The following is a 24,863-nucleotide window of genomic DNA, read 5'->3' on the forward strand; positions in this document are numbered from 1 at the left end:
TTTTGGTGAAAAGTCAAATGCATAAAGGAATAAGTATTTCAATATGAAATTTATTTGTTTTTGAATAATTATTTTAGTCTTTTTTAATAAATTTTAATTATAAATTAAGTTTAATAAAAATTTTGGTTTTTTAAAATATTTATATATTATATATCACATTTATTATGTTCCAACCGCTATTGCACCCGCTGGTCAACCAGTCGTAAACTTCCTGCAAACGCACCAATTTTAAACCGCTAAACCAGTTGTTCAAAACGCTTAATAACGCTTGAAACCGCAATCGTCTGCTTCCGCAATCTCCCGCAACCGCAACCGCAACCGCAGCGTTTGAACCAGTCAGGCCCTCAATCAAGAGAGCACTTAAAATTGTGATCGTTGTTCTATCTTGTTATACGTCTTTGGCTTAAAATTTGTGATGGTTTATTTTATTCTCTTACATATCTATTGTCGAATGTAATGAACCTTTTTGTTAGATACTAATGACAACGTTATTACAGTTAGAAAATACAAAATGTTATATGGATTGGAGACCGCCTACACCACAGCTGGGCCAGTGGTTTTGGGCATTTTCTTGGATGCAGCTGCAAAAAGAAACATAGTAGTCAGTGAGAGATGATGATTTGGTGTTAGAAAAAATGAAAGTCTTATTAGACCAAAGAGAAAGTAGAGAAATAAGACCATCTTCAACATCCTTGAGCTGATAATAATGTGGAGCTATCTCAATCAACCACTCGGGTTTTACCTCTGTTACCTGCAATTCCAGAGGTCAAAGAATAAGCCCGATGAATGAAAAACAGAAGAAGAATCAACCTAAAGCTATTGAAATACAAAACCCTCCAAAATGTGGTTTAGAAAGAGAAGAAGAGAGCATGTTTTTTACCTGTCGCATGTACTCCTTAGAGGTAAGAACTAGTTGATGATATACAACCCATCTCGGCAATACCTAACGATATTATCGAAGAAGGATTCATTTCATCAGTATCCAGCATTTTAAAATTTATCGACTTTTACTTTATATTCTTTAGTAAGTGAGAATTTACACTGAACCTGAGATAAACCAGAGGCTGGATGTATGTGCACGGTTTGGGGATGCTTCACTGTTCGATATGATCCATTCTTCTGTAGTTTGGCAGTGTGTGGAAAGAAACCTGAGCATAAGTATTCAGCTTCTTTAGAAACAGCTAATATAGCTTTTGATAAAATTAGAGATTAAAGATATTTACCAGCTACGATGGATTTTCTTATTGAATCCAACTCGTTCGAGTTTGAGCTAACTTCTATTTCAACTCTCTCAAGAAGACCCTCCAACTGATCACGGATATCTCTGGCTCTTTTCATACTCCGAACCTATACACATAGGATTCAAAACCAAATGTTACATATAAAACCAGATAATTAGAACATAGGATGATGAAATATAGTATATATTTACTTATGTACCTGAATATAGTTCTCGTAGCACCATTGTGTTGAGTAGTTTGTTTCCTTCCACGAATTGTAAATCTTCCACAAAACAAAAAAGATTTCAATAAACAGTGAGATTGCAAAGAAACAAAGACTGGTGGGGAAAAATTTACAGACCTTGAGCAAAGCAATGTGATCACCGACATTTCCAACGTGAAAGTTCATCATTGCATTGTCAGCATGAACCTGCTTGTCCTTGGGACGGTAAAAGATAGAAGGCCCGATGGACAACATAGCAGCAATTGATATGATCTCATCGGAGCATTTGTATTTGTCAGAAACAACAATCATCTTCGATAACATTGGATCAAGGGGAAATTCTGCCATCCGCCTACCAGCTTTGGTCAATTCGCCGAGCTGATTGAGAGCACCTAGAGCAAAGAGAAGCTCTAAGGACTTTATAAGCGCTTCAGAAGGTGGAGGGTCCATGAAGTCAAAGTTCAGCAGATTATGAATTCCAAGACTCTTCAAAGAAAGCACCACACTAGCGAGATTAGTCCTTTGAATTTCAGGTATGGTGTTGTCCTCCAAGTCATGGTAGTAATTATACGCAGTGTATAAGCGGTAACACTTCCCAGCACTTGTTCTTCCAGCTCGACCAGCTCGCTGAGTCGCTGAAGCCTTAGAGATAGGCGTTACAAGCAAAGATTCCATCCCTGTTCTAGGGTTATAGGATTTCATCTTGCTAAAGCCTGGATCAACGACATACTTTATACCATCGATGGTCAATGATGTTTCAGCAATATTTGTCGCTAGCACCACTTTTCGTGCCCCTTCAGGAGTTGGTTCAAATATTTTTGCTTGGAGTTCGCTTGGAAGGTTAGCATAAATTGGGCATATAATAAGTTCGCGGATCTTTGTACCCAAACCTCTAATCTTGTTCTTCAAGTTCTCTTCTACGGCCTCAATTTCCTCTTGACCTGGGAGGAAGACCAAAACATCCCCAAGTGGCTCCTTCACATGTATTGTAAGCACAGTAGCTATTGCTGCGTCCATGTAATCAGCTTCAGGTGCAGTAGTAAAGCAAATGTCAACTGGATACCTTCGTCCTGGGAAACTGAAGATAGGGGCTTGGTCAAAGAAATCAGAAAACTTCTCTGCATCCATGGTTGCACTGGATATCAATAACTTCAGATCAGGTCGAGCCCGTGCTATATCCTGCCATAAGAAGAGAGATCAGTAACATATCCAAAGATGTAACTTTAACTGAGTGAAGTAAAAAGATTGGTATCTACTTGCCTTAACTAATCCAAATAGTATGTCGGTGTGCAAAGTTCTTTCATGCGCCTCATCCACGATGATAACACTGAAAGGATCAGCTAATAGTAAGTAAAGAATATTTCACATGCCCCATGCTAAAACAAATTGGCAAGGAAAGTTAATTACCTGTAACTGCCCAGATCTGGTTCACCAAGCAACTCACGCAAAAGCATTCCATCAGTCATATACTTCAGAATTGTTTTCTCAGACGTACAATCCTCAAATCGAATGGAATAGCCAACCTGTGACAAGCACCACCAAAGATTTAGTTTCTTGCAGTGTCTAGTCCGAAATTGTGTAACAAACAATTGCCAAAGGAAAAATGTTAAGATAAACAAAAAGAAAACATACCTCATGTCCAAGTTTGACACCCATCTCTTGAGCAACACGAGCAGACACACTCATAGCCGCAACTCTTCGAGGCTGCGTACAACCAACCTGCCGTGTGACAAAAAATAATTAGGGTGCTTAAAAGTAAATCGTGTACCTAACGTCTGTCTTTCTTGTTTCTATACTTTCAAAATTCTGGCCAGAAAGATTACAAACAAAGGCAGTCCTCGTGAAACTCTAATAAGCTAGCTTCTGAAAAGCAACTTAAATAGCTAGACTTGCTTGTGGCAACTTGGACATGCTAAAGCTCATCTAAAGAACAAATAACACAGAAATTTATTGATGACACTTAAATTCCTCTTTTATGCTTTCAAGGCTAATAATTCATTTGATTGTGTGCTTAAGGTCAAGTGTACCTTTCCATGCTTTGTGTAACCAGCTTCGTGAAGATATTGGGGTATCTGTGTGGTCTTGCCAGAACCCGTTTCTCCCACAATGATAAGAACCTGGTCAATTAAAAATGAGGAAAAAGGGTTAGAATCATACATGTAAAAAAAGAAATTGTTATCCAAATAAAAGAAAAACTATATGCACAATTTCATAATGAAAAACACATCAATAATAAGATATGCTAGGCTTTTCTAATAAATTTCTTCTTTGTTAATTCTATGTCATACACTCAAATGCTACGTCATGATGATATTTGCTAGAGAAAGCTTCTCTTGTATTTGATGAAATGATTTTGTCATTAGGGATCATTTTAAAATTTAAGAGTAAGAAACAATAACTTAAACAAAAAAACAAGTGAAAAAGGAAGAATCACCTGATGATCTTTCACAGCATTAAGAAGTTGTTCACGATATGAATAAATTGGCAGATTTTTTCTCTCCTCCTGATTCATTAACGAATAACATATAAACAAGTCAGAAAATCTTTTAACTCCTGAAAAGGAAAACTTCAAACAGGGTAAGTGGATAAAAGAGGAGCACCTGAAGCATATCAAAAGCCGATTTCCCAGTAGACTCTTGAGATGGTTTAGCAGGCATTGCATCTTCATACTGTAATGAAAAAACGAGTAGTACTAGTCAGCTAAAAATCACTGCATAAAAAGATATACTACAGACCTAATAGGTGTCATAGTCAATACATTATCACCAGCCAACACAGATGCTTTTATGAAGTCTATTTGGTCTTCAAATACAAACCTGCAAAAATAATTATATACTCTTGGTCAAAAAGATAGCAAGCATAATTAGTCAAACGTAAAATTCGAAATTAAGATAAGATAAGACTATGACAAAAAAGTAACAAATCTTACTCGTAATTGTCTGAGACCTGCTTATTCTTGGCACCAAATTTTAATGTTGCATTTCCTGCATGACAATGTCATTTAGTAAAACAGAGCGTACATTTAAAAGAAGAGCATACAGAGCATACATGTGTCAAAAACGATACATTTAAAGAGAGCATACATTTAAAACAAGACTGGTCGATAATAAAAGCGCTAATTTAGAAAATTACCAATCTGATGGTCCTCCCAAGCTTCTTGCTCTGCAAAGGGGTTCATTTTCTCCGTGGAACCCGTGTCCCTAATCAAATAAGATAATACAGAGCATCCATAAGACTTTGACAACACGAAACCCAGCGATGTTTAAAGTGTAAGCAAAGTAGAATGTTATGGATTCCAAGTCATGCATCCTTTCTCACCTGTAACGTTGTACAGAAACAGCAAATCTCTTCTCCTGGTCAACACTTCCATCTTGATCATATGCATCCGGCATTCTATACTGAACTCCAAAGAGGTTGAAAAAAGAGAGAAGTACAAATAATTCAGAAGAAAGAAAAACTAAAACCATTAACACACTTCTTTTTATAGTCAAAACTTAAGTAAGGTCAAGTAAGATGCAATTACCTCTCCTACATTATCTTCTTCTTGTGTCCTTTTCTTTATGAGCTCGTAGATTGCCTTCTTGTATCTGTCAAGGTATCAGATTAACCAATGCTCAATTATATTAGCCAGTAACTAACAAATCCTAGCAAATCTGAATAATACCATAGAGCTTTCAGATTATTACAAAAAAATTCCCAAAGTAAACCACTACTGTGACTTTTTATAATCACCAAAGCAACCAAGCTCCACCTTGGTACAAAAGATGTCATAATTACCTAAAATCCTGAATTTCTGCTTCAGTGAGCTTTTCATCTCCAAAAAGGTATGGCTCATCTTCCAGATAATCCCTGTGAAGAAAAGAGGAGAAAGGAGAAGTCAATTCAGGATCAACAGTAAAATAGGTACAGAAATTCCAAAGTGAAAAAAAAGAACTCTTAAAAGTACTTTAGCTCTTCCAGTTTCTGCAGTTCCCTTTTCTTCAAATATTCTTGCCGTGAGAAATTCCTGAATCAAAACCAACAAAACATAACCAATAACAATGAATGAGTATAAAGTCATTAAAGATATAATTTTCAAACAATAGGACGACTGTTAATGATTGTTTATGAGGAGACAGTTGACGATGTGAATAGTCCTTAACTGGAAATCAACTTGGCAACTTTACATAGTATGACATTCAACCCATAAGTACTTTACATTTTCAATCATGACCTGTTACTGTATTTCAATATGGATGCATTTGTTTATGTCTCTCTCAAAAAGGAATTATCACAGACCATAGATGCAGGGAAGAAAATATTCGCTAGAGAAACTCCAGAAGTACCTTTCGGATTGTGTATCACCCTTCTCGACAGCACTATCTCTTCGAACAACCTCTTCTGTTTTAGAATATAAGAATTTCTAAACGAGTCCAGCAGAAACAAAATTCTGGTTTCACCCATAATTTAACAAGAAGATGCTTATAAATGTTCATGTATGAACTATAATAGGCCGTACCTTGCTCTTTCTTTGACATTTTTGGCTCTGTTAGCTGTTCATTAAAGAAAATAAAGAGACAGGTTAGTAACAAAAAAATCAGATACCAGGTTATAACAAATGGATCAATTAATGAATCCCTACATACTTTTCTTCGATTAGCAAAAGCATCTAAGCATATAGGATTGAATGGCATATTAAATTTAGAGATTTGGCAGTTCTGTTTTCTAACTTAAACCAAATTTGATGAGATAACTAGTTAATCGTGTATATTGTTTCCGCAAAACAACGCAGCTGGTTGGCTAAAAGAGGATGTCAAGATGAGAAAGGATAGATTGTTTCTTCTGAGGTATGCAAATAACACATAGAAGGACTAAAAACAGGGATCTTTTCGGTGCACATAACAGATAAGAAATACCTTTCGTGTCCGTGCAGTATCACGTTCTCTTAGGTGCTGCTCTAGCTCTTCTCTCTCCCTTTGGTCACGTAATCTTTCCTCTTCAGACTGTGGCAAATGTACACGATTGAAGCAGATTGTCAGCAAATCGTTTATGAAAGCAGGTATTGTCCACACATAACTACACACTACTAAATAAGAAATATTTTCCTAACTATTCAAAACAAAGCTGAAATGCAAACACCCTAAGAGCAGCCACAAGCCAAATATACCTCAGTTCCATCATCCTCGCCTTCGGACACCTTTGGCCTAACATTCCTTTTGTCCTCTCTAGTAATCACCACCTGCATTGTTGTTTAGTCAGAAAGGGTATCACATTATTAGAAGAGCTATGGTGTTATATCTTACCATAAAGGAAAAAAAGGAAGTCTGTCATTGAATAGAAAACAATTTGCCTCATCATCGTCGTAGTCTTCCGAATCCTCAATTTTCTTCCTGAACCTCTTTTTTCCTTTATCTGACTTTCCTGATTGCAAACCAGATTGTTTCGCTGCATTGCCTTCATCTTCATCATGATCAGCCTCTAAAAGGGAAAAAGTTTTCTGCTTCTTCAACAGCAGCGCTGCCTCTGCTTCTTGTTGCTGGTAGAGCTGAAAGAAACCAAGTACATCAACCAAATTATAACTCTATAGATATGTCATCATTACATTCTTTTCCCACTAAAAAAAAAGAGCATAGAGGAACTCACATTCACACCAGCGGTTTTCCGGGGAACTCTGGCATAAATTTCTTCTGCAAAAGCACGGGTATCACCAGACAAAGAAAACCCGTAATCTACCAACTCACCCACGAGTTCATCTGGTGATTCTGATTTTTTAGCTGCACAAAATAAAATAAAATCCCACTTTGTCAGATACAAATCAAAATAACCAAAAGTTCTTCATTTAGCTTTAATGGTCCAAAACGAAACACCAAAGATTTACCCTTGGCAATTAGATACTTGACAACAGCAGTTTCTGAATAGCCAAGCAGAACCATCAATTTATCCGAAACCCAGGTGTTCAAATCATTGCTCCCCATTCTCACTGCACTGCAATAACAAACCAACACCACGAAATCAACACAAATTTCGATGATCAGAAGAGCCAAATTTGTCAAAATCACTTGTTCACAGAGAAGTATAGCTAGTGAGTATACACATAAACCACTCCGACTAAAAAGGGGAAAATCCCAGGAATCGAAAACCAAGCGAAGGCAGTAACCAGGAGAGACAAATAATTTCAGAATGATCGAACAAGGTAGAAAAACCCTAAAAGATTAGGGCTAACACTTAAGAGATCTAGGGTTTTCTTAAACTCGCAGAGATGGAGAAGGAAAGTGATGGTAGGTTTATGAGGCTTACCAAAGGACGCCAATTAAGAGAAATCGTACGGCGGGATGTATCGAAAAGTATTCACCGGCGGCGACTCAAGTCTCTTCTCCGAAGACAAACGGATTCTGCGTCGAATGTGTTTTTTTTTTCCGTTTTAATGTACCAACGTCTATTTATACGTGACTCTGAAGCCTTTTTTGTTTTTTTTAATATCGTACATTTGAATTTCCATAATTTTAATTGGTGTACCGGTCTAAACCGGTCCGGTTTAAGGTTATTGAAAATATCTAGAGATTTCTTTCCAAAATTCTTCTAGACAAACTTGGTATTGTGATAACAAATGAAACTAGATTGATTGATAAGCTCAAGCGCCTTAACTTATTTTAGGTTCACCGGTAAGGAAAATATTCATATGCCTCATTGAGTTTAACGACGGCGTCTCAGGGTTGGGTTAGGGAAAGTGGAATTTTATTTACTTACACTGTGAATCCTGGGAAGATCATAAACCAGGCAACATCTTCTTTCAACAACTCAAAACAAATATTTTTAAGCAAATGCAAAATAGTCCAAAACCCTCAAATTGAAGATAAGAGACAATATGAAACCTGTGCTGTGATTAATCGTGGAAACCCAGATAACGGTTTTTTTTTATAATACTAAGAACTCGCTCCAAAGACACGGATTCTCTGCTGAACCGGAGCTCTGCAACACGGACAGGTCGCGTTGCTACCACCCATGAAGCTATCGCTGCAGCTCGCACAAACAACTTGGTGTGCACAAGGGAGAAACATAACAGAAACCTCATCTTTCATGCAGATCAAACATTCCCGGTCACAGTTTGCTTCCTTCTCATATGACCCATCAAGCTTATCCAGCTCTTCAAGCAGCTTATTAGACATTGCTTCTCCCTTCGACTTGTCTGATTTCCCCTTAGTGTGAGAGGTGTTATTCGATTGGAGGCTTGAGTCAGTCGAAGAGGCTTTGTTGAGCCGAGACAGCTCTTGTTCCAGTCTTTGAAGATCGTCTTTGTGTCTCTGGAAGTCTATTTCGATCTTTAACCGCAGGGTTTCCAGCTTTCTCTTGTTGCTAGCCTCGGTTGCTTCCTTGGAGCGCTGTTCTTCTTCCACTTGAGCCAAAGCTTGCTCCTTAGCTTTCTGCTCCTGCCTCCATTTCGCCTGCAGATACATATTTAACAAGATGAAAAGAACATGAAAACTGCCCAAAATACGATCCATCTAGCAGCAAAGAGGGTACACCTGGCCCGTGAAAAGTATAAACAGGAGTAATAATTCCTCAGGAACAGATCTCAACACTGATTCTGTCAGGGTAGTTAGACCACGGCTCAAAGAGACGGGTACATTATCTTGAATCCTAACTAAAAGGACTTCGACAGGTTACAGTGTCAAAAATTGTGAAGATCCAGAGGATTTCTTAGTGTGTAAACGAAGATAATGCATATTTTGGTACCTCGTATTCTTTTTCTTCCTGTGTAATCTGAGCTAAATCCCTATGGAGTGCCTTAATCTTCTCCTTCTCCGCTGTAATTTCGTCCTGCAACTTCATTTTCTGCTTCTCCCACGCCACATGTTTCTTCAAGGACTTCTTCTCTTTCTTCGATGCTTCAATGCATGCCGTGAGAGATTCTGATGCACTTAATTTGGAAGCTTCCATTTCCGCCCGGATTTCTGCATTTTCGTGCTCAAGTGCCCTGGCTATCGCACTTGCCTTGTCAACTTGACCACTAGCTTTTCTAAGAGCATTTTCCATCTCTGACAATTTTTTCAAGGTTGAGTCCTCACGAGTTTGTTTCCCCTTTTTCAACCGTTGAGTTTCTTCTCTCTCACTCCTCAACGTTTTAAGCTCGGCCAGTTCATCGCTGACCTTTTGGGCAGCTTGCATTGCCTTCTTCTGAGCCCAGTCTTTCCTGTCCTTTAGTTGCTTTTTGAGATCCTGAACCTGATGAAGTAGTCCTATTAAAGCATCATCCTTTAGCTCCTCAGGTGCAGAATCAACGCTATCATCAATGTTCAGATCACGGAATTTCTCCAGTACTGAACTGACACTCTCTTCACTCCCCGACTTACGTGGCTGCTCACACATCTCTGAAAGTTTACCAGGAGCAGCTGTGCAAGACAAACTATTACCACTAGTATCAGACTGCATTTGCATCTGCTTCTTTTGCTCCATACTAGCACGATACCCAGCAGCAAAAGCTGCAACATTCTCTCTCAACAAAGACTTCATCGACGGTGAAAGATTAAATCTCCTCGGACAATCAATCTCTCTCTTTAACGTTAACTCTTCCCCACACAAAGAAACCCCGTTACCGGAAAACTTAGGTCCTCCTCTCCCATTCCCAAAACCCCAACCTCCATGGAATCTACACAATGCCGGCGCAATAACACCACCACCAACACCAACACCATTCACAGTACTACTAGCACCACCATCAACTCCTTCAACATTATTACTACCATTCCCCTTTCCAGAACTCGGTAAATCCATCGTACTCGCCCTTCCAACATGAAGCTCACTCATTAACAAACACCACATTGCATCACCTTTACTCAACTGAGGCTTAACCTGCTGCAGCAAATAAACCATACCCGCAAGTGAATACTCCTCCAACTGTCTCAAATCAGTAAAAACCGTCTCTGACTGATCCTCACTGTCCTCATTACTACCTTCACCAGTACTACTCTTAAGATAAGCCAAAGAATTATGCAGAATATTCGACATAACATCCATACCACCATAACAATACCCATTACTAAGAACAGCTCTCAAAGCCACATCTTCATCATAACCCAACCCAACAAGCTTCGAAATCGCTTCGTTGTACAAATACTCCAAATGTTTAAGCAGTATATCCTCTAATTGCTCCTCCGTACAGTAACCCCAACCGTTTTCCTCGAAATTGCCACTAGGGTTAGACTCTGGACACGAATCAAGAAGACCCGGGTGATAAATAAGATGCTTTAGACGCGAATCAATCATTGATTCCGATAGACCCGTCCTGTCGAGCAAACAACATGGATCGAATTCGGGTTTCACGGATCGGGTCTTCCGGTTCGGCCTAACATGCTTCTCTCTCACTGTACACCCCATCAGACTTAAGCACACGTCTTTGTATGTACGAAAATCTGAAAGGAAAAAGAAAAAAAAAAAACCCACAGAGATTGATTGAGTGATGAAGATCATTTGAATCGTCAAATGAATACTAAAACCAGATTCAATTGAAATGGGTGTTTTAATTGATAACAAAATCACAGACTTTTTACAATTAGAAACAAAGTATAGAAGAACTTACTGATCGGCGATTGCTGAGAAGAACGAACTCCGGTAGAGACAGAAGAAATGTGAAGCCAAGGGACATGCAAGAAGAAAAAGAGACAAGCTTTTTTAGGTAAGTTTCTTCTGGTGGTGGTGGTGTGTGTTTTCTGACTGTCGAACTTAATGGGCCTAACTGGGCTTTTTCATTGGGTGAGGAGTTTAAATTGTATGAAACGGCGCCGTGTTACCTCCTTGTTTACGTCCTCCAACCTTGGTCTGCGAACTTTGAAACACACGTATCGTCGTCGTCATTAGTCCCCTGAAGCTCCATCTAGCTCATCCTATCGCCAACCAGGTATGGTCTTTTTGAATTTTGAACTTCGTGTTATCTGTCATCGATCCTCGTTTGATTCGAAAGATCTATTTTTTTGTTTTATGGAGTTGACCTTGAATCGTTAATATCCAAGTTTCTTAGGTCTTGTTTAGTGAAATTAGTTATGGGTTTGTTGAAATGTTTGCTCTTTTTGGGGATTTTATCCACTGTTCACTGATTGTTTCATTAGTGAATTAGTAGCTAAATGTAGGTTCCGTGAACTCCTGAATCTTTTTGTCATTTGATGAAGGAGTGAGATCTGTTGTTTTTAATTTGTTACAGTCAGGGAAGAGGGAAGAGTATGAATGATAATACATCACAAAAGCTCGGAACTTTGGTTTCTGAGGGTGGACCAGTGAATGTGTACATATGGGACATGGACGAGACTCTTATCTTATTAAGATCTCTGTTGAATGGGACTTATGCTGAATCTTTCAAGGGCTCTAAAGATGTTAAAAGAGGTTTAGAGATTGGGAAGATGTGGGAGGATCACATACTTAAGATATGTGACGATTTTTTCTTCTACGAACAAGTAAGTCTTTTCTTTAAAGATAAGTTCACAAACCCGAGATAATTATGAGGTTTCCTCCGTAAAATCTGTTACCTACAAAACATTAGTCTTGTGGTTTTTGCAGGTTGAGGAATGCAATGAGCCATTTCTTGATTCTTTGAGACAGTACGATGACGGAAAGGATCTTTCTGGGTATGACTTTAAACAAGATGACTTTACTACTCCTACTGATGACTTGAACAAGAGGAGACTTGCGTATAGGCATCGAGCTGTTGCGCACAAATACGAAAAGGTACTGCTATATTCCATTTGTTACTTGTGACTGATGTTATACGGATTAAGTACAAATATCCCTCTCTTTATCATTGCAGGGTTTGCGTCCTTTGATTGACAATGAGACGATGAGTGCATTGGATGAGTTGTATAACGTAACGGATGAATACACAGACGGGTGGTTTTCCTCAGGTAAAGGTAGAACTGTCTGCTTCTTGTGGTTGTTTTCTCTATTCTCGTCTACTGCTGAGTATGGTCTTGTCTCAATTGCAGCAAGGGCTTTCTTGGAGCAGTGTTCATGTGTGAAAGAAGAGTCTGTTGATGGAACAAGTGCAATCGATCAAAGCTCTCAGGATATACATATTCTAGTGACTTCCGGGGCCCTCATACCAAGCCTCGTAAAGTGCCTACTTTTCCGGCTAGATACATTCCTAAGACATGAAAATGGTAAGCTCGGAGACATCTCCTTCAATGGAATACTTAAATTCAGATCCACATAGTTGTTGCTACTTGCTACTCTGCAAGCTCCTTCATACATTTGCAATTCTATGTAGAAAAAAGTTACATCATTAAACTCTTTTTGCCTTTCTTCAGTGTACAGTTCGATAGATGTAGGGAAACTCCAATGTTTCAAATGGATCAAGGAGCGTTTCAACCACCCAAAATTCAGATTCTGTGCGATCGGGGATGGATGGGAAGAGTGTGCAGCCGCACAGGCAATGCAATGGCCATTCGTTAAGATTGATTTGCAACCGGATAGCACCCACAGATTCCCTGGCTTAACGCCTAAGACTGTGAGTTACTACTTTGCTGTAGTATATGGGAACTCTGATGCTGATACCAGCAAAGATTAACTCTCAAAAAGCTTTTTCTTTGTAAATTATGCATGTAACCGAACAAAAGCCATAGGTTTCATATTCAAACCCACCAGTGTTTATACATTACTAGGGTGAGTCAAGTCAGCATTTGGTATTTATAAATTTCCCTACTTCACTTGGTTTGTTCAAATGTGTAATCTTCTCTTTCCAGCAACATAACATCAAAATCAGCCTTTTGATGTTAGGTCTTTTAAAGAGTTGAGCTATTCAAATAGTGCTTCACTGTTAATCTTTAGTTTGTTGGTTGGTCTTTTTTGGCTTTAGAAGAAGTGAGACATGAATTTGTTTGAGAAACTCCTTAAGTTCCCATTAGTTCATGTTTTCCAGAAACTTGATTTTATAATATAGCTCTGAATCCTCTGATGATGAACAGTTGTTCTGCATCTGCCTCAGTCAAATTCCAACGGAAGCAACAAAACAGAACATACTAAAATTGGTCCGAAAGACCGAAACATATCAAGCTACAGAGAGTCAGAGATCCATCGTATAAGACATTCGGTTTAAGTTCAGATACCAAAACCTAACATAAAACTCAATGCAACGCTTATAAACAGTCTTTTACTCAGTTGCTTTTTCTCCAAGACACGTTTACATCCATCATCATCATTAGTAGTGAGTCTTCTCTTATGGTTTTGAGACAGAGAGAATCAGCTCTTCTGGTTTGAGGAATGTAAATCTGCAAATGTCTCGAGCTGCTAGAGGATACTCAAGAGCCAAACGTCTCCATCCACCAGAGAAGCTTGCTTCCGCCTCTGACACCACGTAAACCACATGCCATGACTTCTTCATATTTGGGTGACGTATCTTGAAAATCGTTCTCTCCTCCGGCATAAGATTCTCTCGAACATATCTCGGGATCCTCTGAAAATAGAGTGTTTAGTGTCATTGGAATTCACAAATCAGTTTTCCAATAGAGAGTGGTTAGTGTCTTGGTATGTCTTATCATACCATGAGTATGAGGTATGATCGCTTGATGATGATGGTGAACTCTGCAGCAGAAGATGAAGAGGCACCGGCAGAATCTCTTCGGACGCTGGCGACGTTCTCGGTCCTCTTGGAATTTTGGGATTCCTTAGCCTTTATCATCCCAAAGTTGAGCTTCCTTTTGTAGCTGCCTCCTCCATTAGATTCAGCTGTTGTTGTCGGGGCAAGACTACTACATCTTTCTTGTTCTGTTTTAATGCGACCCTGTTTCCATCATCAAACGTGTAAATCAACTAATGCCATTGTCAAGTTCACTGTTTTATACTAATCAGAATAGCAAATCTTACTAGAAGAAGCCAAGAAGGTTATTGGCTGTGGAGGTTGGAGCATCCCATATTCGGCAGGGATTTGGTCGGCTTTAGTTGGAAAACTCCTCTCTCAAAGGCACACCACAAACTGGGAAACTCTGCTTCGTCTCCTCACAGAAAAATCCATTGGCAACGAAGGACTCTTTCTGCTTCGATACGCGTTTCAGCTCACAGTTCACTCCCTCTGGAAAGAACGCAACAATCGCCGTCATGGTGCAGCTCCAACTCCTTCAGCGCAACTAGTTCGAGAACTGGATAAGACAGTCCGCAACCGCCTAACCTCTATACGGGAGCAAGGTGACACAAGATATGACAAATGTATGTTAGTTTGGTTAGCATCAAGATAAGCTAGAAGTTTATACCATGTTTTAATCTATAAACTCTTTAAAATCACGCTGCACTCGATGTAAAAACGTATTTTTTCGAATAAATTTTACATTTTATTCAAAAAAAAAAAAAAAAAAAAAAAAAAAAAAAAAAAAAAGCGCATCTCTCCTTTGTTATTGAAGGTAAGAAACTCACGGTCTCCCAAGGCACTGTCTCTCACAAACCTCTCCCATCCAGACTTCTCCATGAAATAAAATCTGGGGGTTCTGCAGATTTCTACTTCCCAAGAACTTCCCCATTGCGCTATAATCTTCATTTTACTAAGGGTGAGCTTGTGACAAAGTCGTGAGGAAGTCGTGACAAAGTCGTGAGGAAGTGCTCTCTTCGGTTATGCAAATAAGAGGTAGAGAGAACAATATAAGAACCAAGAAGAACATAACCCAACTAGAATATTTCTTCAGTTACAATGAACCTTCTACACATCCCAACCACACACAAATTACAAACACACCAAGATGTTGAGAGAAGCAACAAAACCATGTTCTAGAATGTTTGTTTAAAGAGAGCAAAATCAGTGAGTTTTGGAGACAAATGAAGACTGTTTAACGAAAATTTCACCTTTGAAAGGCAGCTAAAAAGATTCAACCTTTAAGAACCCATTGTAACAGATAACCAAAAGTTTCGACCTTTCAAAACTAAAGCTGGCAAGAAATTGCATGAATTAAGAACATCAACATTTTTATCAAAAGTTATAACTTTTTCAGCTTGTTTGTTTAAAATAGCGAACTTAACTGTTACAAAAATTACGTAAAATAATTTTACCAGGGAAAAACTAAAAGAGAAAAGGATAATGCAAAATCAAGAACTATTGATGACTATCTGCATGTGCCTACGTTCGTGCGTAGCCACGTATGACGTACATATGCATAATTTGTGACACGTATATCAGCATTACACGTGGCGATAAGTCAATAGTCGTTAAATTAGATCGGAGAATATAAAGCAAGCTAAAGGAAAATACGTTTTTAGTGTGATAAGAAGAAGAGGAAGAAGAAAGAAGATGCAGTCAGCGAAGGAAAAGATCAGCGACATGGCCAGTACGGCCAAGGAGAAGCTCAACATCGGAGGCGCGAAGGCTCAAGGTCATGCGGAGAAGACGATGGCGAGGACCAAAAAAGAGAAGAAGTTGGCCGAAGAGCGAGAGAAGTCTAAGGTGGCACAGGCCAAGGCTGACCTCCACGAATCCAAGGCTGAGCATGCGGCTGACGCTCAGGTTCATGGCCACCATCTTCCTGGTCACTCCACCTACCCTACCCGATCCACGGGTACTGCTTACCCGCCAGGACAGATCTAAACCTAGCTAGCTCTATATAGGCTATATCATAATTAAGTTAACGGTCTAGTTTACCAATATAATAAGAATGTTTTTTCTATTATAAGATTAGCCGTCTTGAATTTTTCTTGGCTAGTTTTTATATATTTTGATTTCTTTTTTTTTTCGTTTCTTTTTTCCTGTTATTTTCTTTTATGTTTATGGATAAGATTTCATAATGTAATCTCGCAGAAATAAACTTACTTCAATAATATGTGTGTGTTGATCAAAAAATAAAAAATAACCCATGTGTGTGAGCTTATTGGAGGCGGAATTCGAAGCACGAGGGAAAAACTTGGTTTTGCTAGTAAATGATGAAGAACGTGGAACGTCGGTGATATTTAGTTTTAAACTTTGGTGAAAACGGAGGATCAGAAATAAAAGAGCTACATAGACTGCTATTATAATCCACAATCAAAAAATAATTAAAATTTGTGCGAGTTTGTCAAATGATGGAGAAATCGACACAAAGCGAAAAACCATTACGTATGTGAGTTTACTATTTAAGAATGGTGAGAAATGGTGAAAATGCTTTTGAATAATATATTTTAGACTTTTAAAATGGTTTTGTAGATATGAATATCGATTTTTTATAAATCAATATTCACAATCCATACTTTTTGACCTTTCGGACAAATGTCGAATGTAAAATACAAAATCTCGATATTCACAGTCCACACTATTTGATCTTTCGGACAAATGTCGAATGTAAAAACGATATTTTAGTTTGAATTAGATTTAACATTACATTCAAAAAGAAAAATATTCGTAATATATACTAGTATACTTGATAAAGAGAACATATTCATTAGCCATAACAAATAAAGATATTCGGTAACATAAATAACAACTTTCTTTCTTTGGTAATGATATAAATGCAAAGTTTGCGTATATGTCTAAACGTTAGTTTGAAAATGAATTTTTCTTGAAAATTTTCATATATGTACAAGTGAAATCGGTCTCTGTCTAAAAACAAGTTGACGGAGAAAGACAGTTTAGCCGGTGGGTCGGCCATCGAACTCTTGACATATAACATCGCAACAATATCAACCAACCACAGCTTGCCACGTAGCAAATCTTGGCGTGAAAAATCTGTCATCCGTAAGCTTTACACACGGGCTTTACATAAATCAAACCGCGTTTAATCCAAAACCATTCATTTGTGTTTTTTTGGATGTTTATAAACTCTTAATATATTTTTCTTATTGAATTATCTATTTACTTCTTCTCTCAAATGCGTTGTTTGATTTCTCCTGTGATGAAACTCCGTCGTCTCTCCTCAGCAGACTCGAGGCGGTTTGCATACCGGAACCTCACCGACAATATGGAAGATCCGGTCATAAGGGTGGTGGTAGGGAAGGAGAAGAAAGAGTTCATGGTCGAACCGTACGTACTCGAAGAATACCCGTTTAGAGTCTTGATAGGTTCGGCTAAGGATCGTGCAAAGAACCGGTTAAACAGGACTGGTAGAGTGGTGTGGCTTGATCATGTCGACTCGATCTTGTTTGAGCACTTGTTGTGGCTTCTTCGGAACGACGCCTCTACGTTTTCTGATTTGGATGTTGTCGAGATAATTGATTTTTATGCTCAAGATTGTTAGGTAAAAAATTGATTAACGTGGAATAATATAACAAAGACTTTTTAGTGAAGGTATAAGCCATTCATAAAAGAACAAAAAAAATTTGCGAGCAATTGTCGGCTAGATTTATTTGGGCTATCACGAGAAGGCGCATTAGTTTTATCTTAAGTATTTGATATGCGACATACGTGGGCCTTTGAGTTGGTCCTTTATATTAGTTTTGAAATTAGATAAGCGAGAAGAACCAACAAACTTTAACAAAAAAAAAAAAAGAACCAACAAATTATGTTCTCTTTTATATTCCAAGTTTTGTTTCAACAACTAAAATACTCTATAGTATTATTACGAGGGAAAAAAAACGAGTTTACAACTTTTACTTTGCTTTCAAAAATAATGAACTTGAAAACTAATAAAAACACTTTGGTAAGTAGTACAATGGTACAGTGGTACTGTGGCAATCTAACATTGTTAATAAAGGATATAACCAATATAAGCATTTGCAATATTCAAATAACCAAAAAAATTTAGCGGTCAAACATTTGGATGTGATAGTTTGTTTTATGTTTTACTAATAATTATTATGTATATCAAACTATAATTAGCAAGTAATCTTTTGCACCTTTATGAAACTTTATATAAAGAAACTTTTATTAGCTTCTTATAGAACATGATCATGTTCTTAATAATTTTTTTTTTTGTTGTAAAAGTTAGTTAGATACAAAATCCAATGAAACTAAAAGAATGATCCGTGGTACTTTGGTCAAAATCATCGTTGTCTCTTCTTTACCCACAGCTGAAATATTTTTATCAACACTTTAACATTTAGATAACTTTAATATATTGTTGAAAAAGATAACTATTGTATATTACGCCACCTCTCACAAAAAGCAGTAGTGATGTACTTCTCTAATGATGTATGGTTAATGGTTTTATATTTTTAATTACATTATTAATTTGATAAGATTTTGGATTGAATTGTCTTTAGTATTGAGTATTGACCACGATAGACAAGTTCATGGTTGAAATACTTAAAACTAATCAATAACTTAAAGATGACAAGATATATAATCCCATTATGAAGTTCTAAACAATTGTATATTTCTTTTCACTGAAGAAAAATATTAGTTGACAATTTTACTTTCATTTCAGATTCGAATTTGCATAATGTTACCCTTCGAAATCGATGAAATTACAAGCTAAAGTTTATAATATATTAGATATAAAAACACCACGTAAAGTAAATAATTAAGAACCATATTTTTACTGTTTAGTTCACAGCGAATGAGCAATATTTTATGTTTAGAATCCATAACCCTACTCAAAGCTATAAGCAATATTATCGTTATTGGACAAAAATAAAATAATGATTGTTAGTCGATATGAACATTAATCTCGGCTACTTTACTTTATATAATTGCGTGTGTGACAGCTTAGCATCAAATGGGTTGGGCAATTAAGGGCATGATTGGCAATGAATTGGTCAAATTAACAGATTTAATTTATTAATTAAAAACCTTTTAAAACAAATAAAATAATCACATATATAATGTTTTAATTAAAAATTACCAAATAAACAAAATGAAAAAATTTTAACCCGTGCTATAGCACGGATTATATTCTAGTTTAATTTATTAATTAGCACTACACTTGCACTTTCCCATTGTATGTTACCGCTATTACTTTAATTTGTTTTTTTTGTCGTTTACTATAATTTCCCGTCATGTATTTATTTTATAACATGATAACCTCAAAATTTGAAAAAGAGACCTTATTCATCCATGTGTCTACCCTAGTGAGCAATATGATTAATGATTATTGTTTAACAGAACAAAACAAGAACTTCTCCAGTATTGTGATTTTTATATAAAAAACCCATTTGCATCCAAGTATCTCATATATATTCTCTTTATTAAAATTGTATTTGTAAAAAGAAATGATTAAAGTTTTAACTTATTAAACCCATTTAAATTACGAGAGAAATGTACTCGCCATCTTATTCATCTCTTATAATGCAAAGCTTTATACGTGGGTTAATTTGATAACACTACCCTTATTATATTTATCAACCGATCGAATAAGATTTGAGAAATTCAAAAGATAAATATCAATAGCCTAAGTAAAAATCATGCACTAAGAGGGTCAACACATGAATAATATTAATGGTTGCTTTCTTAAATCATAATTTCATAAATTTTCGAGAGGAGAAAAAAAGGTTGAAAAATCAATTTCATAAAAATTCTTAAATCATAAAGTCATAAAAATGTTTCTTAATTAAACATTTGCTAAAACGGAGCCCTACCGGCGCCGGCGGAATTCCCCGGCCAACTTTCAACTCCCATCTGAGGCATACTCATAGGCAAATTAAAGAATGGCAACCCTCCGCCTCCGCCGGTGGCTTCCGAGTACATATTCCCTCCTCCGCCGCCGCTTTGAACCTGCAAGTGCTCTTCATGCTCGTCCAAAGGCAACCTTTCGTAAGCCACGTTAGTAAAAGACGCCGCCATGACCATCACCGGCCCTGCCGCCATCAACTCACCAACTACGTTACCTCCGACGACCTGTCCCTGAGCTCCGGCGAGGAATATCGTCAAGCTGGTCGCCCCTGGAGGAGCAGGCGGTGGGAGAAAAGATCCGGAGAGAGAAAGGATCTCAAAAGTACCACGCAGAGTCACAACAGCTCCAGCCGCCGTGGGCTGACGGATGCTGACGTTAGTGACGGTTCCAGTGCCGGACAAAACACAAACCCCGCGCTGTCTCCGGCGGGCATAAGTGGAGATACACTCGAAAACATCGCAGCCACTTCCAACTTCAAGAATGTGAGCCCTAAGAGTGTTTGCGCTCTCGCGCGTGACGATCACCGGTGGCTTCGGTTTGTTCTTCGATCCAGCCGGACGGCCACGTGGCCTCCGCATGACGAGGTCACCGCTCCCTCCTCCTCCACCGCCTCCTAGTCCAGAGTTGTCATTAGAAGCTATCAAATCTAAACCTTGATGATGATTAAGATTATGATGGTGATGGTGGTGGTTTCCTCCGGCGCCACCGTTATCTTCGTGGTGATTTTCGGTATTGAACTGGCCGCTGCCTCCGCCATCGACGTTGTGAACGTAACGAGAACCTGTGCCTAGATCGAGACCAGCCATGCCAACATCAAACAGAAAAGAAAAGAAAAAAATTGACGAAAAAGAAAAGTATATTAAAAACGAGATTGGAGATTTTAATGATTTAGGTTTAGATTTAATGTAAGAGATAGCAGACAAGCGGATAAATTATAAAAAGTGGAGAAGAAAATATATAGAAACCTGAGAAATGAAATATGTAAAATGTATCAAGTAGAGAAAGATGAAGAAGAAGACTAAGTCTTCTCTCTATACCCAATGGCCCCAAGAGACAATTATTATTATTATTATAAGGTTTTATTCTCTGTGTACTAATGTATTATTATATGTCAAATTCGAGATGAAGTTGCTCATAAGTTTTATAATATATATTGTCGAGTATGTATAAAGACGTTATTGTGGTTCTAAGATTTCGTTAAATGTATATATTATCGAAGAAGCTAACATTGTTTATCATGTCTTCTCGCAGAATAAAGCAATGGACGACACAATATGATCCCAAGAATGTGGAAATATATTTTTATCGTTCATATGATTCTATAAACCGATATCTTGTATTTTTTTTCATCCCATCACTGTTTTATATATGTATAATGTCACCAATCGAATTCCCAATATTTAAAACTGAGACTTCTTAGTTATAATCAGGACATTCTATTGAACCAAAGGCTAGCTAGAATGGGTTTTTCCAAAGGCTAAAAATATTTTTTTTTTCATTTAGCTTGTACAAAACTACTAAAAACATATGCAAATAGTTACTACATAAGGTTTATACAAATAAAGTACGCTCAAGTAAAAAGATCTTGAAATGATCCTAATAGAGATATTTAGAAACAAATGTAATAAGCCTGGTGAATGTTAGATTCTCTTCAGAAACTCAATAATTAAGAGGCGACGTTATTGAAATGATATATGCAACTGGTGATTCTTTTTCTAAAATTTTCAGGATATCTCCCTCCATAAAACGAAGAGAGTATTGATAGATTTTATTTCATTAGGGTTGGAGTAATTGGGTTACCCGACCAGAAAGTTGGTGGAGTCCCAGTTTATGGTAGAAGTCTAGAAGAGATATGATGTTAACCTTGTAACCCTTATCAATAGATATATCAAGTTCACTACTTGTTGTGGATCAAAATAGGTTCGATGTTTGTTCCTGAAAATTCTTAGATACCAACATTCATGAGTTATAGTTTTGAGTCTTTTGACTCATCTCTACGATCAATATCATTTCATTTGTATGTCTTCATTCAAACTTCTAAGTCCTTGTTGTCATTCATAGAAAAATTTGTATTTTACTAATTTTGGTAGATCATTTCATTTGCAGCATCAAATACGAAGTGGATGAAGTTGGCTCGAATGTAAGCTAGAAGACAAAAAAAAAAAACTCGATCGTTAACTATAGTTGGTTAACCAAGTTGACCAATTAACTATGGTTTTTTTTGTTTTTTCTTTGTCAACGATAAACTATGGTTAACAACTTAACAACTTGAAGTTCTTTACTAATTATTAATTAATTACAATAAACATGAGAACACATTAAACAAACGGGAGAAAACGCGGAGATCCATGCGGACAAGTGACGGATGCGCAGTAGTGTCGCGTTGGTCCACGCGCTGATGAGTTCTGATATCTTCGTCAACTAATACACATTAAAAAAAAAAAAAAGATTATTTCAAGCTTCTTTGTTAAAAATATTTAGATAGTTAGTATAGTTACATATCTGATCGACTATGTTTATTGTGTTTACATGAAGAAGATTACCAAATTTTAAATGAAGAAACTCTCTATATATAGTCTATATTACTGTATAAAGATCTCACACGAACAAGAAGAAGTCTATATAACTACTGTTTCTTCAAAAATAATATACCCGAAACGATAACTTGGGCATGTATTTTGCAACTCACAGCAACTTAATCTGAATAACCTTTCAATTTGTCAAAACGACGAAAATATCAGTTTGAACTGAGAAAATCAACTGCTATCTACGCCTACTATTTATTTTATTTTGGTTAAGTTGTTCGAATACAAAAAAAAAAAAAAAAATGTTTTTTAAAAACTTAAAACCATATAAGCTAACTTAGTTTCTTTTCACCTATTATGTCAAGTTAACTACTATAATGTTTTTTTGAAGTTTTTTTTCATAAGAAGATTAGCTAACGTTTTCATAAGAAGGTTAGTGAATGACTGAATGTGTATAATTCATGTACATATCATATGTTAAATGGAGATTGAAAATAACGGTGCAACAAAAATAAAACATATAAACAAAGTAACTCGTGGTGATTTTTTAAATCAATTGACAAATCTTCTAAGTTTCTCGAATTAACAAACCGACTTAAAGACCAAAAGGCGTACAGTCGACCACAAGACTGTCCGAAAGTACATCTATTTATTTATAGTTCACCATCACATAGTGAACACCTAAGACAAGTAAGACTCCGAGTTCCAGTTGCAACTATATCATTAGATGAACAAAAAGGTCTAAATACTGTAATTTTAATAGAGATGAAATCATATTGTTTTATGTTCTTTGGTAATAGGATCGTTTAGCAATATAATAAATTATGAAAGGCACAACGCAATAGTTTATACGACGAATATTTATTTAAGAAAAAATGGAGTAGTTATATGGAAAGGGATAGACTCAGCAACGGCGGACAACGTGTGACGGCTTCTTGTGCAAATGTATGGTTTATCGATTAATCAGCGGAGCCATTTTAATAATAAATCAAGAAGCCGTCCATTAGTTATAAAATTATAAATTCTACTCAACTTATATTTAATAATGATCAACTAGTTTTATAATCTTATATGATTCCACCAATCGCTAATCCAATACAAGAGATAACTAATTGCATTGGACTTTGGGAGTTAATTAATTTTTTAAGAACTACCATATTATAATTTTCTTTTGATAATAGAACAGTCTGGAAGTGCTTTGTTTTGGTCTTGCGACAGACAGTATAATTACAGTATACATGCCGATCACATATATTATGAATTAAGTAATTTGATGGTGGCCAACTTCGCAACACCAAAACATATGGCCACCACCGAACTTTAAGCGAAGTTGCAAGTGTGTTATCTGACCAAATGTTCTTTTTTCTCCTCTCTTCTTTTTGTTATAATTTCGATTGAAATGTAAATAATTGCGAAATTTGAGATAACCTCACTACGTTAGTGACCACTCAAGGGTGTCATGTAAAAAGTAATCAATAATCTCGATCAACCAATATAAGGATATATCGCGGATTGATATCCATATGCATGCATATCCGTTTGCGTGTATATGTATATGTGTTTGCAGCAGGTTTGAGACCATTAAATAATTTATCTTACTAGAATATGCGTTAGTTTCTCTATAGATTGGTCTGATGTTTAATTAGAGAAATTTAGAATAAGACCGTAATGTGAATAGTCATTAGTTTAATAAATTCCACGGACGCAAGCATCTTAATTATCATGCCAACATTTTTGGAATCTTCTCCTGATTTTATGTATAACCCAGCTCAAGATTTTGTACATATAAATAAAACTGATGTGTTTCTAAAGACTAGACAGACAACGATAATGAGATATTCTCGTTATTGTTGTTACTAGCTATACTAATTATGAATGCATTGTAATTTGTAAATGACTTTTTTTGTCAGCGTACTTTCAACTTGAAAAAAAATACAAGTGAAACATACTAAGTTAAATTTAATGTGCAATATAAAAAAAGAATGTGTGTCTTTGAAAAGTTTGTACGGTCACATAAATCACTGTTTTAAAATTATAAAAAAGCTTTCATATATAATCACGAGAGTTTTAATATGGTTTATTTATCATAACTTCAAATTTTTTAAAATGGTAAAAATTGGTGTGAGTTAAACATTTATCTTTTGTTTTTAATTTTGTTCGTTACGACTACGAGCAATATAATAGTTGGTGTTTAGAATCATTCAAGTTAAATGATATAATCTGGACATGAAGGAATAAAATAATATACCAATACAATAAGGTTTGCTCCTCCACATGATTCTACCGACTACTCGCTTTCATTTGTCGTTTTCTGAAAATTAATTAAGATTAGCTTTTAATTAATTTATTCTCTGTTAAGATTAGTTTTCAATTATTAAGAAGACATAATCAGTTGACCCAAGAAAAAAGAAGACATAATTATTTAATTTATCCTTCT

The 24,863-nt window shown here is 36.6% G+C and overlaps 5 protein-coding genes and 2 pseudogenes across 11 annotated transcripts; 3 read left to right on the plus strand and 4 right to left on the minus strand.

The window, feature by feature from the left end:
- Positions 1–397: 397 nt before the first annotated feature.
- Positions 398–7,850, minus strand: LOC104786020 (putative pre-mRNA-splicing factor ATP-dependent RNA helicase DEAH6). Of its 2 annotated transcripts, none has more exons than XM_010511324.3 (28): positions 7,720–7,850; positions 7,301–7,407; positions 7,066–7,196; positions 6,773–6,967; positions 6,590–6,661; positions 6,339–6,425; positions 5,942–5,975; positions 5,769–5,823; positions 5,390–5,449; positions 5,221–5,292; positions 4,967–5,030; positions 4,762–4,841; positions 4,576–4,643; positions 4,373–4,427; positions 4,202–4,259; positions 4,044–4,112; positions 3,878–3,946; positions 3,471–3,560; positions 3,076–3,162; positions 2,851–2,966; positions 2,704–2,770; positions 1,582–2,622; positions 1,441–1,503; positions 1,224–1,347; positions 1,048–1,148; positions 881–943; positions 679–751; positions 398–581 (listed from the first exon to the last, which is right to left on the minus strand). In XM_010511324.3, exons 2-28 carry the CDS (start codon positions 7,395–7,397, stop codon positions 535–537), a joined length of 3,138 nt encoding a protein of 1,045 aa, XP_010509626.2. In that variant the 5' UTR covers positions 7,398–7,407; positions 7,720–7,850; the 3' UTR covers positions 398–534. The 2 variants fall into 2 exon arrangements, with proteins under 2 accessions (XP_010509626.2, XP_010509628.2); XM_010511326.3 differs by having other exon boundaries at positions 6,726–6,967; positions 7,720–7,831.
- A 290-nt stretch (positions 7,851–8,140) lies between these two features.
- On the minus strand, positions 8,141–11,133 carry LOC104786022 (MND1-interacting protein 1). 3 transcript variants are annotated; one of them, XM_087513267.1, is made up of 3 exons: positions 11,000–11,133; positions 9,157–10,832; positions 8,141–8,864 (listed from the first exon to the last, which is right to left on the minus strand). In XM_087513267.1, exons 2-3 carry the CDS (start codon positions 10,795–10,797, stop codon positions 8,346–8,348), a joined length of 2,160 nt encoding a protein of 719 aa, XP_087369393.1. In that variant the 5' UTR covers positions 10,798–10,832; positions 11,000–11,133; the 3' UTR covers positions 8,141–8,345. The 3 variants fall into 3 exon arrangements, with proteins under 3 accessions (XP_087369393.1, XP_087369394.1, XP_087369395.1); XM_087513268.1 differs by having other exon boundaries at positions 8,141–9,064; XM_087513269.1 differs by having other exon boundaries at positions 8,141–9,073.
- A 25-nt stretch (positions 11,134–11,158) lies between these two features.
- Positions 11,159–13,226, plus strand: LOC104786023 (protein phosphatase EYA). 2 transcript variants are annotated; one of them, XM_010511329.3, is made up of 6 exons: positions 11,159–11,317; positions 11,618–11,867; positions 11,971–12,138; positions 12,218–12,311; positions 12,393–12,566; positions 12,714–13,226. In XM_010511329.3, exons 2-6 carry the CDS (start codon positions 11,637–11,639, stop codon positions 12,971–12,973), a joined length of 927 nt encoding a protein of 308 aa, XP_010509631.1. In that variant the 5' UTR covers positions 11,159–11,317; positions 11,618–11,636; the 3' UTR covers positions 12,974–13,226. The 2 variants fall into 2 exon arrangements, with proteins under 2 accessions (XP_010509631.1, XP_010509630.1); XM_010511328.3 differs by having other exon boundaries at positions 11,206–11,317; positions 12,218–12,317.
- Positions 13,227–13,316: 90 nt separating this feature from the next.
- LOC104788986 (B3 domain-containing protein At2g35310 pseudogene) lies at positions 13,317–14,501 on the minus strand (annotated as a pseudogene). The gene is made up of 3 exons (XR_015598039.1): positions 14,379–14,501; positions 13,946–14,185; positions 13,317–13,858 (listed from the first exon to the last, which is right to left on the minus strand). The product of XR_015598039.1 is annotated as a B3 domain-containing protein At2g35310 pseudogene (transcript).
- Positions 14,502–15,322: 821 nt separating this feature from the next.
- On the plus strand, positions 15,323–16,200 carry LOC104786024 (late embryogenesis abundant protein 18 pseudogene; annotated as a pseudogene). Its single transcript, XR_015598471.1, has one exon. The product of XR_015598471.1 is annotated as a late embryogenesis abundant protein 18 pseudogene (transcript).
- A 687-nt stretch (positions 16,201–16,887) lies between these two features.
- LOC104786025 (auxin-responsive protein SAUR77-like) lies at positions 16,888–17,637 on the plus strand. Its single transcript, XM_010511332.3, has one exon. It carries the CDS (start codon positions 17,223–17,225, stop codon positions 17,586–17,588), a length of 366 nt encoding a protein of 121 aa, XP_010509634.1. The 5' UTR covers positions 16,888–17,222; the 3' UTR covers positions 17,589–17,637.
- Positions 17,638–19,778: 2,141 nt separating this feature from the next.
- Positions 19,779–20,944, minus strand: LOC104786026 (AT-hook motif nuclear-localized protein 21). Its single transcript, XM_010511333.3, has one exon. It carries the CDS (start codon positions 20,705–20,707, stop codon positions 19,850–19,852), a length of 858 nt encoding a protein of 285 aa, XP_010509635.1. The 5' UTR covers positions 20,708–20,944; the 3' UTR covers positions 19,779–19,849.
- Between the last annotated feature and the right edge of the window lie 3,919 nt (positions 20,945–24,863).

Source organism: Camelina sativa, chromosome 5, assembly GCF_030686135.1.
Source record: "Camelina sativa cultivar CO46 ecotype springtype chromosome 5, ASM3068613v1".
In the NCBI taxonomy this organism is placed as follows: Eukaryota; Viridiplantae; Streptophyta; class Magnoliopsida; order Brassicales; family Brassicaceae; genus Camelina; species Camelina sativa.